The sequence below is a fragment of the Carcharodon carcharias genome, chromosome 5, assembly GCF_017639515.1.
Source record: "Carcharodon carcharias isolate sCarCar2 chromosome 5, sCarCar2.pri, whole genome shotgun sequence".
Taxonomy (NCBI): Eukaryota; Metazoa; Chordata; class Chondrichthyes; order Lamniformes; family Lamnidae; genus Carcharodon; species Carcharodon carcharias.
Genome location: NC_054471.1, coordinates 164,838,595 through 164,852,716, shown reverse-complemented (window position 1 = coordinate 164,852,716; position 14,122 = coordinate 164,838,595). Strand labels below are relative to the sequence as shown.

General features: G+C 44.5%; 1 protein-coding gene across 1 annotated transcript in view; it reads right to left on the bottom strand.

Annotated features, from left to right (window-relative positions):
- Window positions 1-14,122, bottom strand: part of LOC121277778 (doublecortin domain-containing protein 2) — a 183,807-nt gene that overhangs the window by 69,640 nt on the left and 100,045 nt on the right. The window contains exon 7 of the mRNA XM_041187415.1: window positions 6,350-6,382. Within this exon, the coding sequence (XP_041043349.1) occupies window positions 6,350-6,382 (33 nt within the window). The remainder of the gene's footprint in view (window positions 1-6,349; window positions 6,383-14,122) is intronic.

Genomic DNA, 14,122 nt, shown 5'->3' with positions numbered 1-14,122 from the left:
CACAGTTATTCCCTCTGCTATGGCATCAATTTAACATTAATAGTTAATTTGAATGTACTTATAAAAAATTCTTAAATGAGATGTGGGTGTCACTGGCTAGGGGCCAGGATTTATTGCCCATCCCTAATTGCCCTTCTTCAGAGGGCATTTAAAAGTCAACCACATTGTTGTGGATCTGGAGGCCAGACCGGGTAAGGACAGCAGATTTACTTCCCTGAGAAGGTGGTGGTGAGCCATCTTCTTGAACCACTGCAGTCCACGTGGTGTAGGTACACACACAGTGCTGTTAGGAAGAGAGTTCCAGGATTTTGGTCCAGCAACAGTGAAGGAACAACAATATAGTTACAAGTCAGGATGGTGAGTGGATTGGAGGGGAACTTGAAGTTGGTGGTCTTCCCAAGCATCTGCTGCCCTTGTCCTTCCAGGTGGGAGAGGTCACGGGCTTAAAAGGTGCTGGCTAAGGAGCCTTGGTGAGTTCTTGCAGTGTGTCATGTATATTATACACACTGCTACCACTGGGCGTCAGTGGCGGAGGGAGTGGATGTTTATGTTGGTATATGGGGTGCCGATCAAGTAGATTTCTTTAGCCTGGATGGTATTGAGCTTCTTGAGTGTTGTTGGTGCCACATTCATCCTGACGATTGGAGAGTATTCCATCACATTCCTGACTTGTGCCTTGTAGCCTTGTAGGTGGTGGACAGCCTTTGGGGACTCAAATTACTCTCTCCAGAATTCCTAGCCTCTGACCTGCTCTTGTTGCCACAGTATCTATATGGCTAGTCAAGTTCAGTTTCTGGTCAATGGTAACTCCCAGGATGTTGATAGTGAGGGATCCAGCAATGGTAATGCCTTTGAACGTCAAGGGGAGATGGTTAGGTTCCCTCTTGTTGATGACATTGCCTGGCACTTGTGTGGCATGAATATTATTTGCACTTATCAGCCCAAGCCTGAATGTTATCCAGATCTTGCTACATATGAACACGAACTGCTTCAGTATCTGAGGAGCCGTGAATGGTGCTAAACATTGCACAATCATCAGCGAACATCCCCACTTCTGACATGATGATGGTGGGAAGTTCATTGATGAAGCAGCTGAAGATGGTTGGACCTAGGGCACTACCCTGAGGAACTCCTGCAGTGATGTCCTGGGATTGTGATGACAGGCCTCCAACACCCACAACCTTTGAGATGGGTATGACTCCAACCAAAGGAGAGTTTCCCCCTAATTCCCATTGACTTCAATTTTTCCCATGCTCCTTGATGCAGCACTCAGTCAAATACTGCCTTGATGTCAAGAGCAGTCACTCACACCTCCCCTCTTTTGTCCATGTTTGGACTAAGGCTGTGATGAGGTCAGGTGCCGAGTGGCCCTGTCACCACTCCGAAGGGTAAATCCTATAAGTGGATCTGGAGGCCAGGAATCTGGGAGGGTGGTTCATCACTTATGTTTTCCACACTCAAAAGATGAAGAAAAAAATGGGTGGGAAAAGCTCAGAATGTTTGGACCTATAGACCAGGCAAAGCTCGGTTATAGCTCCCTGTGGTTAACAGCCACAGATAGTACAAGAATTGAGACTTAGAGGTTGTGGTCAGCTGTAGCCATAAAACCCAAGGACACTGAATTAAGTAATGAAATTGCTACATCAACCTGTGTCAACATGAAACAATTAGCAAGCAGTCTGTACTTTAAATAAGAAATACTAACATGACTGAAGGGGAGGCAACATCCACCCCCTCCCCCCTTTTATATTGTCACTGAGCACCAATAGGCACTGAAACTGAATTACAGGATAAGAGTGTCATTGGCATTTTTTTATGGTCTTATTGAAGCTAATGTACACCTGATACACAGGCATTCAGCAGAATAGGTTTGTCCCCTACTGCACCACAGTGAGCACAGTGAGTAAGTAATAGGTTTCAAAACCTGATAAGAAAGATGGTCTGCACCCAAAAAGCAGTAGCATATGGTGGCAAACATCACACTATCAGCTCCATCATGTCACAAGCTGGAAGATCTGGCATGGTTGATTTTAATACACCAGAGCATTCGACAGACAGGCTTCTCATACCTCAAAGAAGCTGATACACTCTAATTAGTAGCAACCATGTCTCTTTGAAAGTTAGCAAATTGTATTCAACACTGTGAAACTTTTCATCTTGCCATAGCCAGGTGAGCACATTAAGATTTCAAAATAACCTGTTTACAATTGTTGTATCCAATGACATTAAGCATCTTAAAACATAACCGAATGTTTGACTTCTATGGTATTGTTGTAACTATATTTAGCACACAAACCAACCACTTCATCATTTATGTGAAATTTAGTTAACTACTATATGCATTTGCACTAAAGGTAGTTTTATTTTTAAATTGCCTTCAAATTCTAAAGGGAAAGTATCCTTAAAACACAAGATTCCTTCAGTTGGGAGTTTTGGAATTTGATTGATTTATGTTTGGACAGTGTAGAAGTATAGTAATAGACTGTATCACTTCAAAGGTTTGTCAGAAGGACCTGAAACATAACAGAATTTTTTGAATAGTTCAATATATTGGAGCACAGAATGCTACATGTCATAATTTGTTGATCTCATGAGAGTAATTTTAACCCCTAAAAGCAGGCGGATTGCAGTCAGGTGTAAAGATGTTTTAGATTTCAAACCCAACCCCAACCTACTTCTAACCTGCCTATTTTGGGGTTTTAATGGGAGGCGAGACAGGGATCGGACCCTTAATCGGCTCAGAAGAAATCAGTTGGCTATTTAAATATTATAATGAGGCTAAGAGCTTCACAGTTAACCTCTCAAAGTTTAACTTTGGCCAACTGCCTATCCCAGGGCTTGGGAAACCCATCAGCTTAAGGAGAGGCAAGGCCGGCTTTAGGGAATAGGTAAGTGTCCTTACAGTGTGATGACCCATGTGCTGAGAAAAGCCTGTACTTTCCTTTGTGTGATGCCCCTTCCAGTCCAAAGTGGGCTGGGGAATATTCTGAAAGGGGATTAATTGGTTTCTGGATGATGACATCATTAGGGTCCAAGAAATGCCCGTGTGACCTGAGGTTGCCATGGGGTAAGCAGCTTGGAAGCAAAGGATAAACAAAAAGCTAATTACAGTGGGGTTGGGCGAGTTAGTATTTTCTGTTTGGCAGTTCAGAACACAGCAAAAATTAATGCAAAGAGGAAGCAAGCAAGTTACTCTTCGAATGGAACAGCTTGCTATTTGACAGTCTTCAAACAGATCCTGATATTGAAGCAGGTCTCTAAAAATAGAACAGAGACTGTGTTACTGTGCTCTTTCCAGTTATGTAACACACAGAGAGCTCAAGACAGGAAGGGCAATGGATTGTGACATGGGCAAAAAACACGGCTGATGCTTCAGTGTTGTCAGAGCCCACCAGGCTGTCTGAAGAAGTCAGAGGAGATAGTCTCTGAGGATTCTGTGCCATCAGGACTGTCATGACCCAAGTGAGAAGGAGTTTGTAGACATGCACCTTATCAGTGGTAACCATGCCCAGGAGTTCAGATGGAATAAGGCTGTTGGTGAATGTGACTTGCGTCAAAATTATTCAGTGCGAGGTGAGACACCCTACTAAGCAGATGTTGAGTCAGAAATACCATGAGATTGCACATGGTCCCACATTTGTGTTTGTGACTACGTAAGACATATTATTGTTGCAACAACTATTTGAAGTAAAATTTACCTTTTTATTAGAAATATCCTTCACATACTAATTAATGTTTGAGTTCTGTTGATTGTAGCTGGTTTGTTACAGTAAAAGTTTTGAAAGTGAAATCTTATCCATCAGTTTCTTTCTGTTAGCATCATGGGGATGCCTATATTTTTTTTAAAAAATACTGGTCTCTATGCAGATTGTAACAACAGTGCTACTTGTGGGCCAATAGGAGCAAGGATGCTTCCCTGCCATTGAATCCCCCACATCCAAAAAACCTACTGCACTGCCACCGCCCCACCCATTAAGAGATTAGGACCATCAGATTGGGGATTGGTCAGCCCTCAAGATCTAGACACACACCTATGCTCTCACTAATGCAGGAGCAGATTCCTTACCTTATCTCCTACAGCCTCCACCAGAAAGTTACCCACCCAGCAGGAAACCAAACCTGGAGGCGAGCCTGGTGAAAGAAAAAGAAGCATGCTGTGGAGTCAAAACTCCACAACGTGCAGAGAAACTAAATCTCCTCCTCCTCCTCCTCCTCCATATACACAACTCACCCCTATCAATATCAGGTCATTGTTCCTATAAATCATCTGACTGTACGTAAATTTCGTAATTCACTTCATGCTATGTAAAATTAGTCTAATACTTGATACTTTCCAGCTTTTGGATTCACAGAAGATGCAATGGACACTCCATATGAAAACCAGTAAACAACATGCAGTGATCAGAGTTAATTGTTTGGCCAATAATATGGCAATGCAATGCAACAGAGAGTAAAATAAGCAATCATAAGAAAGGTACCCTAAGTGTTGTGCTGCTCCGATCATATGCCTATGAACTTATGGAGATACTATACATTTTTGCTTTTTAAAAAATAGCATGGCATATGGACAATTTATCTTGACCCAAGATGGAATCTGGTTGAGGACAGGTGAAATTTTGTGATTTCTGCTCAGATAGGGACTAACTCATGATTCTGAAAAGTACTTAAAATGAAAATGTTCATGGGTAGACGGACCTCCTGTGAAAAGATATTCAGAATGCAAGATCATTTGTGGAATTTACAGCTCCTATTGTCTGGATATTTACAGAAACTTAAATAAAATTGTTTCCCCAGACTCTGTTTAAAAACTCAAAACGTAACAGAGGTATGAAGAAAGCAGTTTACCAAAACTAGGTATGGACAGTCACCATTCATCCTCCATTCTGTAGCAATGGATTCTAACATCATGTCAGCTGTGTGGATAATACAAGCATTGATCATGTGGTCACATGATTGAAACTGACTTGAGATAACACATTATTTCAAGAACCAGCCAGGGGTAGGTCAGTCTAGGACAAGCAGCACAAAAGGAAACCACCATCCAACAAGAAGTAGAGACCCTTCCTATCAACCAATCAACTCAGGCAGTAAGAGAGGGGCTAATTTGTTTGCACCTACAAGAATAATGGTCTTTTCTACAGTAGCTCGTCTACAACTTATATGTGAAAACCCAGAGACTGTCAGCCTCCATTTATCTTTAGAGAATCAAAAGAAGGAATTCAACAGACAGAATTTTACGTGGCCCGCTCGGGCATGCAGCCGACCCTACATCGTATGAAATGGTGCCATATTACATTTGGCAGGTAAGAGTCAGAAGTATGCCCGCCGACAATTAAAAGGGTAATTAAGGCCATTAAAAAGCCAGTTGTTTAGAATTTTACGTGGCCTGTGTGATTTTGCGGTCAGCGCACTGGCAGGCGGCCATCCTGTTTTTCATGCAAACCCGATCCAGGGCAGGATAAAAGGCGTGGTTCAGTGAGTAGGTAGGAGTTTAGGTAATAGTTGGTTGCAGGTGCTTTTCTGACATTTCATTGCATTTTCTATGTTTTCTGGAAGACCCTGGCTTAAAAACCTTCTTAGAGGCTTTCTGAGTACACCCTTCAGGGCATTATGCTGTGTCATCTGTATTCCAGGAAATGGAGATTGTCTACTCCACTAGTGGGACCTCCTCTGGGGGGGCTGGTGTCCGCAGGCAGTGTCCCAGGGAGCGACCTGTGGAAAGAGAGGCCCAGCCACATGGGGTGAAGGGCCAGCAGGAAGCCCAAGATGGAAGGGTCCACAGAAGATTTTTTTTAAATTCATTAATAGAATGTGGCATCACTGGCTGGGCCAGCATTTATTGCCCATCCCTAATTGCCCTCGTGAACTGAGTGGCTTGATTGACCATTTCGGAGAGCATTTAAGAGTCAACCACATTGCTGTAGGTCTGGAGTCACATGTAAGCCAGACTAGGTAAGGACAGCAGATTTCCTTCCCTAAAGGACATTAGTTAACCAGATGAGTTTTTACGACAATCAACAATGGTTTCATGGTCATCGTGACTTTTAGGTGACTTCTAATTCCAGATTTTTTTTTATTGAATTCAAATGATACCATCTGCGGTAGTGGGATTTGAACCTGTGCCCTCAGATCAATGCCTTGGGTATCTGGAGTACTAGTCCAGTGACAATACCACCACGGCACCACCTCCCCACAAAGCCGTTATCCTAAAGAAAGATAGAGGGACTACAGGCAGTGATTCAGCTACCTGGACATGTTGGAGAGTGCTGAATGAGGCTTTGCCTCTCTAGGGAGACTGTGACCTCCATATGATTGATCCTAAGATCACCTCAAACTGTGTCATAGCCACCCTATGCCAGTGGGCCTTAAGGTGATACTGGGCCTGAACTTATTCGCCTCTGGTTCCTTCCAAGGGTCAGCAGGTGATCTATGTGGTGTCTCCTAATCTGTTGCCCATAGCTACATCAAGCTGGTCACTGACTCTGTTCAGATGGCTGATGAATTTCATTCATTTCTGGACCAACGAGGCCAGCCAGGCTGAGTGAGCCAGAGGCTTTGCTACAATTGCTGGCATCCCCCACGTCCTGGGTGCCATAGATTGCACAAATGTAGCCATAAAGGGGCCAGAGGGTGAGCCGGGTGCCTTTGTCAACAGAAAGGGTTTCCACTCCATCAACATCCAGATTGTTTGCAACCACAGGACCCAAGTTCTGCAGGTGTGCGCCAGGGGCCTGGGCAGTTCCCATGATGCATTTATCCACAGCACTCCCAGGTGCCAAGGCTTTTCATTGCTCCAGCTTGGCTGAATGAATGGCTCCTAGGTGACAAAGGCTATCCCCTGAAAAGGTGGCTCATGACATCTCTCCAACACCCAAGGACAGAGGCAGAGGAGAGGTACAACAGAAGTCATGCCCCTACAAGGGTGGTGATTCAGCAGACAATTAAGCTGCTCAAGATGAGGTTCTGCTGCCTGATCAGTGGGAGCACTTCAATATCCTCCAGAGCGCCCCTTGCATATTGTCATTGTGTGCTGTGTTCTGCATAATCTGGCTGTCTTAAGGGGAGTACCTATTTGAGGATGAAGTCAGAGAAGCTGCTCCCCAGGCTGAAGAGGACAACTCAACAGATGGGTTTGATGAAGAGCCGGAGGAGGTCGAGGCTGAGCACGTGCTGAAGTGATGAACCTTGTGGGAGGCTGGAAGACCAGGGAGACCTTGATTCTATATTCATACAGGTAGGCATCCAAAGCTGGAGTCGTCCACCAGGTGGCAGATGCTGGTTGTCCAGTGGGACGCGCATGAAGATCTGGTAGAGATCTCTGGGGGTCTGCCTGCCATGCCCTCTGTCTTGGGGGAGTCCAAAGTGAGGGCAAGGGAGACGCCTCCTCACAGAACATTCCTGATGAGGCCAACCCGTGACCCTTATGTCAACTAACTACCTCTGGAATAAAGTTTGCAGCCCTTCCCGTCTGTCACAAGCAACTCTTATGCCCAACACCAGTGGGAAACACAAAGCATTTTCAGACCATGAAACATTATAACATCTCTAACTGGTGTTCATGTTTGCACAATTTGAAAATAGAACTGAAGGAATATTCTCTGTGACAATCCTTCTTGTGTTTATAGTGCCTTAAACTTCCACTTGTGAGTGCTACGTCTGCATGGTCCCCTCCTGCTGGCAGCAGCATTAGAGGCAGCCTACTGACTGTGATGTCCTGTTGACCATGATGACCTTGGCAGACATCCTCTGGCTGGCAGAGCCTGTGCAGGCCTCGCTTGGGAAGGAGCATCCAGCGCCATGGCTGAGCACTCCTCAGTCATCACGGCCTCCTGAGGTGTCATGGGCACTGGCAGAGGGGCGGAGGAGCTGCTGCCTTCGTCTGGAGCGCCCTGAGAGGAGCCTGCAGATGAGACATGCAGCTGGTCCACCAGCATGAGGTTTCTTTGAACCTTCCTGCTCACCATTGATGGACGGGCACCTAACACAATGACTAGGTGCCTCATCCATCTCTCACAGTGGCAGTGACCTGTGGTGCTCACTGCCAGTGTGTGGGCTTGCAAGTCCAAGTGCAGCCCCAGAAACCACTGATTCTGTTCCTGGAGATGCCTCCCCATGAGAATCATCACTCTCTCAATGGAGGAGGCAGTGCATTCGGTGTTCAGAGTCAACGCAGTGCTCATGCCCCATGTGGACTCCTCCAAGACAGAGGGCATGGCAGGCAGACCCCCAGAGATCTCTACCAGATCTTCATGTGCATCCCACTGGACAACCAGCATCTGCCGCCTGGTGGACGACTCCAGAAGCTTATAATCTGCCTCGGACTCAGCATGGTCCTTGTCTCCAGCAGTCCTCTGACTGCCAGCACCATAAGCACTCTCTGCCTCCACCAGCTCCTCATGCGAGTGTGATGTGCCCTCACGACAGTGCACTACAAACAGAGCCATCGCATTATTACCCACCAATGCGCCTATATCTGTGCTGGTGCTTGGAGCAGGGAGCTGATGTGACGTGGGTGCCTCACTCAGCGATTCCTCCTCAGGTGTCAAAGGGGGGTCCTCAGGGTCAGCAGCGCATTGTGAGGACCGTGTTTCTGAGGGACGAACAGAATACGTCAGTTAGGAACATCATCACAAAGTGTCTGCGCATGCACAACAGTCACTTGCCACAACAGACAATTGCCTCACTGAGACACGGTGATTGGACAAGCAATGGGGACTCTGAATTTGAACCTCTCATTGGTGATGCCACAACCCTACCTTTCTTGCACACTCTCCCAGTCTCATTCGCCCACTGGGTTCTTAAAATCCTCCAGGACCCCTGCCCCTCCAAGACCTGTGGACCTTGCTCCTCACTTGCATTCCATGTGCAGAAAATCCATCTTAAACCTAGAGAGAATCAGGATGTTGGGGCCCCCCACCACCCAGTTGTGCACGCTCCAGCACGTTATTGCTTCTCTTCTGTTATGGTCATAGTGCATTAATTAGAACATCCTCTACCTGCAACACCATTCCAGCCCCACTACCCACCACCCCAGGAGAGCAAGCTTGAGATGCCTGTCACATTGGTACACCCCCCACTTCTATAAACGCAAGGTACGCGAGCACATCTCCCACCATTTGGCACTTATGCACCCCTGAGCACTATGAGTAACAACCACCCTCCAAGACATCTATACACAGTCCCATGCCAAGTTAGTACTCACCCTTGTGGAGCACAGAAGGTCATTGAACTGTTTCCAGCACTGGATCCATGTGAGGTGCACAATATCATGCCCGCTCTCTGGGCAGCCACCTCCGAACAGGCCATCTTCATCTAATGGGATGGCCTCCTCTCGCTATGCCACAGCATGAGTATTTCATGCTGGGCACTCACTACCTCCTCTAGAGTGCATAGGCACTCACCTGAGAATCATGGGGCTGAGTGCCCAACAGCACTGAACTCCTGTCTGCTGTGCCTACCGGGTGCTGACGCCATCACTGCTGTCAAATATTTGAGTCTCTCATGGACAGCTCCCCGAGGCTCTTCCCCAACACCTGGCGGCCTTCAGGGAGCTGCCTGGCCTCTTTTTATATCCCCTCCAGGTCACCTTTTAATCTGGTGCCCACCATGCTCCTGTCCCCCACCAGCAATGCTGTGCCAATGTCCAGGTGCGTTTCACACTGGCCAGCCCTTAATTGGCCAGCCAGCGTGAAATCGCATGTCAATTGTGAACGCAGATATCATGTCCTCTTCCATGCTCACAAAATGCACAAAGTTCAGGTCAATATGCTTTCAATTCTTCTCATCTTAAAAGACCAATTTAAAACATGTGATTTGTTTCTTGTTATTCTGACAATAACCTAAATGCACGCTTCACCTCTTGAACTCATCTTTTCTTGTATATGTATGTTTGAGGGAATGAGCGTTTTCATTGTATTTACATTTCAGGTGTTGGATGAATAAATGTTTATCCTTTCTTTTGATTTAAACTTATCAAAAAGCCTGTTTTGTGTCTATTCTTTAAAGTCACAACAGTCAAAAGATTTAAAACACTCCCTCTAAAACATATGTCTTGTTATGAACAACTGACAGGTAAGGGAAAAGGGGAAAAGTTATCCCACCACCTTTCCCCATCTGTAACTGTGGTCACATAATAAAAGGATTGTAGAAGATGGAAATCAGCAGTAATCACAAAAAGGACATCCCAAAAATGATCTTACAATGATCAGCATGGACACACAGCAGTTGGACAAAAGTGGGTATATTGCCAAAGTGGTGATTCAATCAGCTTATGAAGAGACCAGAAATTATGGGGTACATTAGTTACCAACCTCCAAACTGGAGAATGCACAGAAAATAAGACCATAAGAAGTAGGAGCAGGAGAAGTCCTTACAGCTTGTTGAGCCTGTTCCACTATTCAATATGACCATGACTGATCTTGGACTTGAACTCCACTTTTCTGACTGCTCCCCATATCTCTTGATTCCTGTTTCTGTTTCTCTCATCCTTAAATATGTTCAATGATGGCATATCCACAACCCCGGGGTAAAGAATTCCAAATATTCACAACCCTTTGAGTGAAGAAATTTTTCATCTCAGTCCTAAATGATCGGCCCCTTACCCTGAAACTGTATCCCCTTGTTCCAGCCAGGGGAAACAACCTCTGAGTATCTACCCTGCCAAGCTCCCTCCAGAATCTTGAATGTTTCAAAGTGATCACTTCTCATTCTTCTAAATTCCAGAGAATGTAGACCCAGCTGAGAGAGAGAAAAGTCAGGGGAAACGTAATAAATGCTAGTACCTCTAATATGGCCTGACTGGAATCAATTAAGCACAGATCAAGGAGCAATCCTATCTGAACTGCAGTTTACCACTGAACATAATACATTCACCAATCAGATTGAGCAGCTCTAATGGAAATGTATGTATTAATGAGATTGTAAAATCTCAGCTCTCCCTGGTATGATGAGCAAATGCGCCAAGTGCTATGGTCCTGAACCATATTGATCAGTCAGGTTCCAGGCTTAATTAAATGTTTTAGCAATTTATTAAGAAGAACATAAACATTTTCTCAAAATGTAATCATTTCACAGTTTCATTTCACTATCTTGAACTTTTATCAGCTTTGTCAAATTGCTTGCATATTGTTTCCTGCAGTTTATCTCTGAGGAGTTTTCCTACATAGAATCATTAATTGAGCACAGCGCAAAAGGTGGTCCTTTGGCTCATCGTGCCCATGTTGGTTCTCTGCAAGGACAAAACTGCTAGTCTCACTCCCCCAAAGCCATGCAAATATTTTCTCTTCAGATAATTGTCTCTCTTTTGAAAGCCATGATTGAATCTGCGTCCACCACATTCTCAGGCAGTGCATTCCAGATTCTAACCACACACTGTGTAAAAAAACTTTTCCTCACATCGACTTTGGTCCTTTCGCCATTCACCTTAAATTGGCATCCTATAGTTCTTGACCCTTCTACCAATGGGAACTATTTCCCTCTACCTACTCCATCCAGACCCTGTATGATTTTGAACATCTTTATCAAATCTTCTCTCAACTTTGTATACTCTCAGGAGAACAAACGCAGCTTCTCTAATATATCCAAATAAATGAAGCTTCTCATCCCTATAACCATTCTCAAATTTTCTGCACTCGCTCTAATGCTTTCACATATTTCCTAAAGTGTGGTGCCCAGACCTGGATACAATACTCCAGCTGAGACTGAATTAGTGTTTTATAAAGGTTCACCATAACTTCCTTGCTTTTGTACTCTATGCTCCTATTTATAAAGCCCAGAGTCCCATGTGCTTTATTATCAACTTTCTCAAGCTGCCCTGCCACCTTCAATGGTTTATGCATATAAGGTCCCAGGTCCCTCTGCTCCTGTACCCCCGTTAAAATTTTATCCTTTATTTATCACAGTACTTCCAAGTTTTGTATCATCTAAAAATGTTGAAACTGTGTCCTACATACCCAAGTCTAGGTTATTAATATATATCAAGAAAACCAGTGCCCCTAGTGCTGACCCCTGGGGAACCCCACTATACCTTCCTCTGGTGCAAAAAAACTACTGTTCAACACTACTCTCTGTTTCCAGTTGCTCAGCCAACTTCATATCCATGCTGCTATTGTCCATTTTATCCCATGAGCTTTAACTTTGCTGAGAAGGCTGCTGTGTGGCACTTTATCAAAGGCCTTTTGGAAGTCCACATACACCACACCACACCAACTGCATTACCATCACAACCCTCGCTGTTATCTCATCAAAAAACTCAAGCAAGTTAAGCAAGTTTTTTAAACATGACTTACCTTTAACAAATCCATGCTGGCTTTCACTAATTAATCCTTATTTTGTCCAAATGACTGTTAATTTTCTCATGGATTATCATTTCTAAAAGCTTCCCCACCAACAAAGGTTAAACTGACCAGGCTATTGTTGCTAGGCTGATTCTTATTTCATCAGGGACCGACAGATTAAATACCACCAATTGTCAATTATAGTCAGGTAACCATCAGCCAAATTTTCTCCATCTTACAGCTTTTTTTTTTGAAGAAGTGAGCAGCATTAAAGGAGAAGTTGTTCAATGCAAGAACAAGCCCAGCCAGCTGGAGGAGTGTGTTGGTGGATGTACTGGTTGGGCCTTCATTCAAGGAAGAAGACGACAACCCTCAAGCCATCCTGGTGGGAGATAGAGATTTAGAGGGGTTGGACATCCATGGTGAAAAGAAAAGGGTTAGGGCCAGGAAACTGGTAAAGTAGCAGAGGGCATTGGAAGTGGATGTAAGTGGAGGAAGGTTCAACAGGGAGAGAAAGAATAGACTCGAGGTAGGAGTAAATCAGTTCAGTAGGACAAGAATAGGCTGAAATGATGGGTCCACAGCACAGTTCTGTTTGTGGATCTTGGGGAAGAGATAGAATTGGGTCTTGCAAGGCTGAGGGACTGAGGATGAAGGCTATAAGGGGAAGATCTCCAGAGGATATGAGGTCAGTGACAGTCTGGGAAATGATGGTTTTATGTTGAGTGGCACAGTGATTGTCCAGGGAGAAGGAGGAGGAGGTGAGAGAGTCGCTGTTCCGCTGGGTTGAGATCACTTTGAGAGAAACAACTGTCAGCTGGTTTAACGAGAATGTTAGGGTTGAATCTGAGACAATGGAGTGCTGCAAGTTCAAAAGGAGGTAAGTTAAAGTGACTAAACAGAGTGGAAAAATTGAGAAGTCAGATATCAATTCCCAAAAAGGATCTGGAGATGGTAAAAGGCCAGAGGGAAGAGTTCAGTAGGAACAAGAATTCTGAAGATGTGAGAAAGGGTCCACTGTGTAGGGTGTGGGGAGACTCCTGGTCAAAGAAATGGGTGCAGAGTTCAAGACAATGGAAGAGAAAGTCAACAACGTACAGAGCTTGAATTTCATTGATCTGAGTGCATAAAGGGACGAAATTGAGGCCTTTACTGAGAACTGATCATTCAGAGTCAGAGGCAAAAAGGCAATAGTGAAAATATGGCACTGGGTGAGATTGGAAAGTCTCAACATTGAGTTCAACAATTTCAGATCCCAACCATTGCTCACATTTCTTCAGCTGCTGGCAATAGTGATTCTGCTATTCTCATTTAGACTTCCTCTAGAATTATCTTTCATTTCTTTACTTGTCTCATTACCATCCTCTTTTGCATTACATCATCATCTCTTGTGCCATTTAATTTCTCCTGACTAAACCCTGACACTGATCTTCTCTTTCCACTTACTTGCTTCAAGTTTGTTAGATCTTGAACCTTTTCCAGTTTTGAAGAAAGGTCACAGAGCTGAAACGTTAACTCTGTTTTTCTCTCCACAGCTGCTGCCAACCTGATGAGTATTTCCCAGCACTTTCCACTTTTACCTCAGACTTCCAGCATCTGCAGTATTTTGCTTTTGTCCTATTAAAGTAGTTATGAACCATACTTCAATAATGATTTGCAGCAGAGAATTCCCCATTATAATCATCTGCTGTATACAGAAACTTTTTCAAACCTCCCCTTTTATTCTTCCTGCTATTATCTTAACTTATGTGTATCTCATGAATCTGTTCCTTGGAATCTGTTCCTGTTCAGAGGCCTTTTCATTTATCAGTTTCCTGGCCTTCATGCATCAGTGGGCCCTGTTGTAC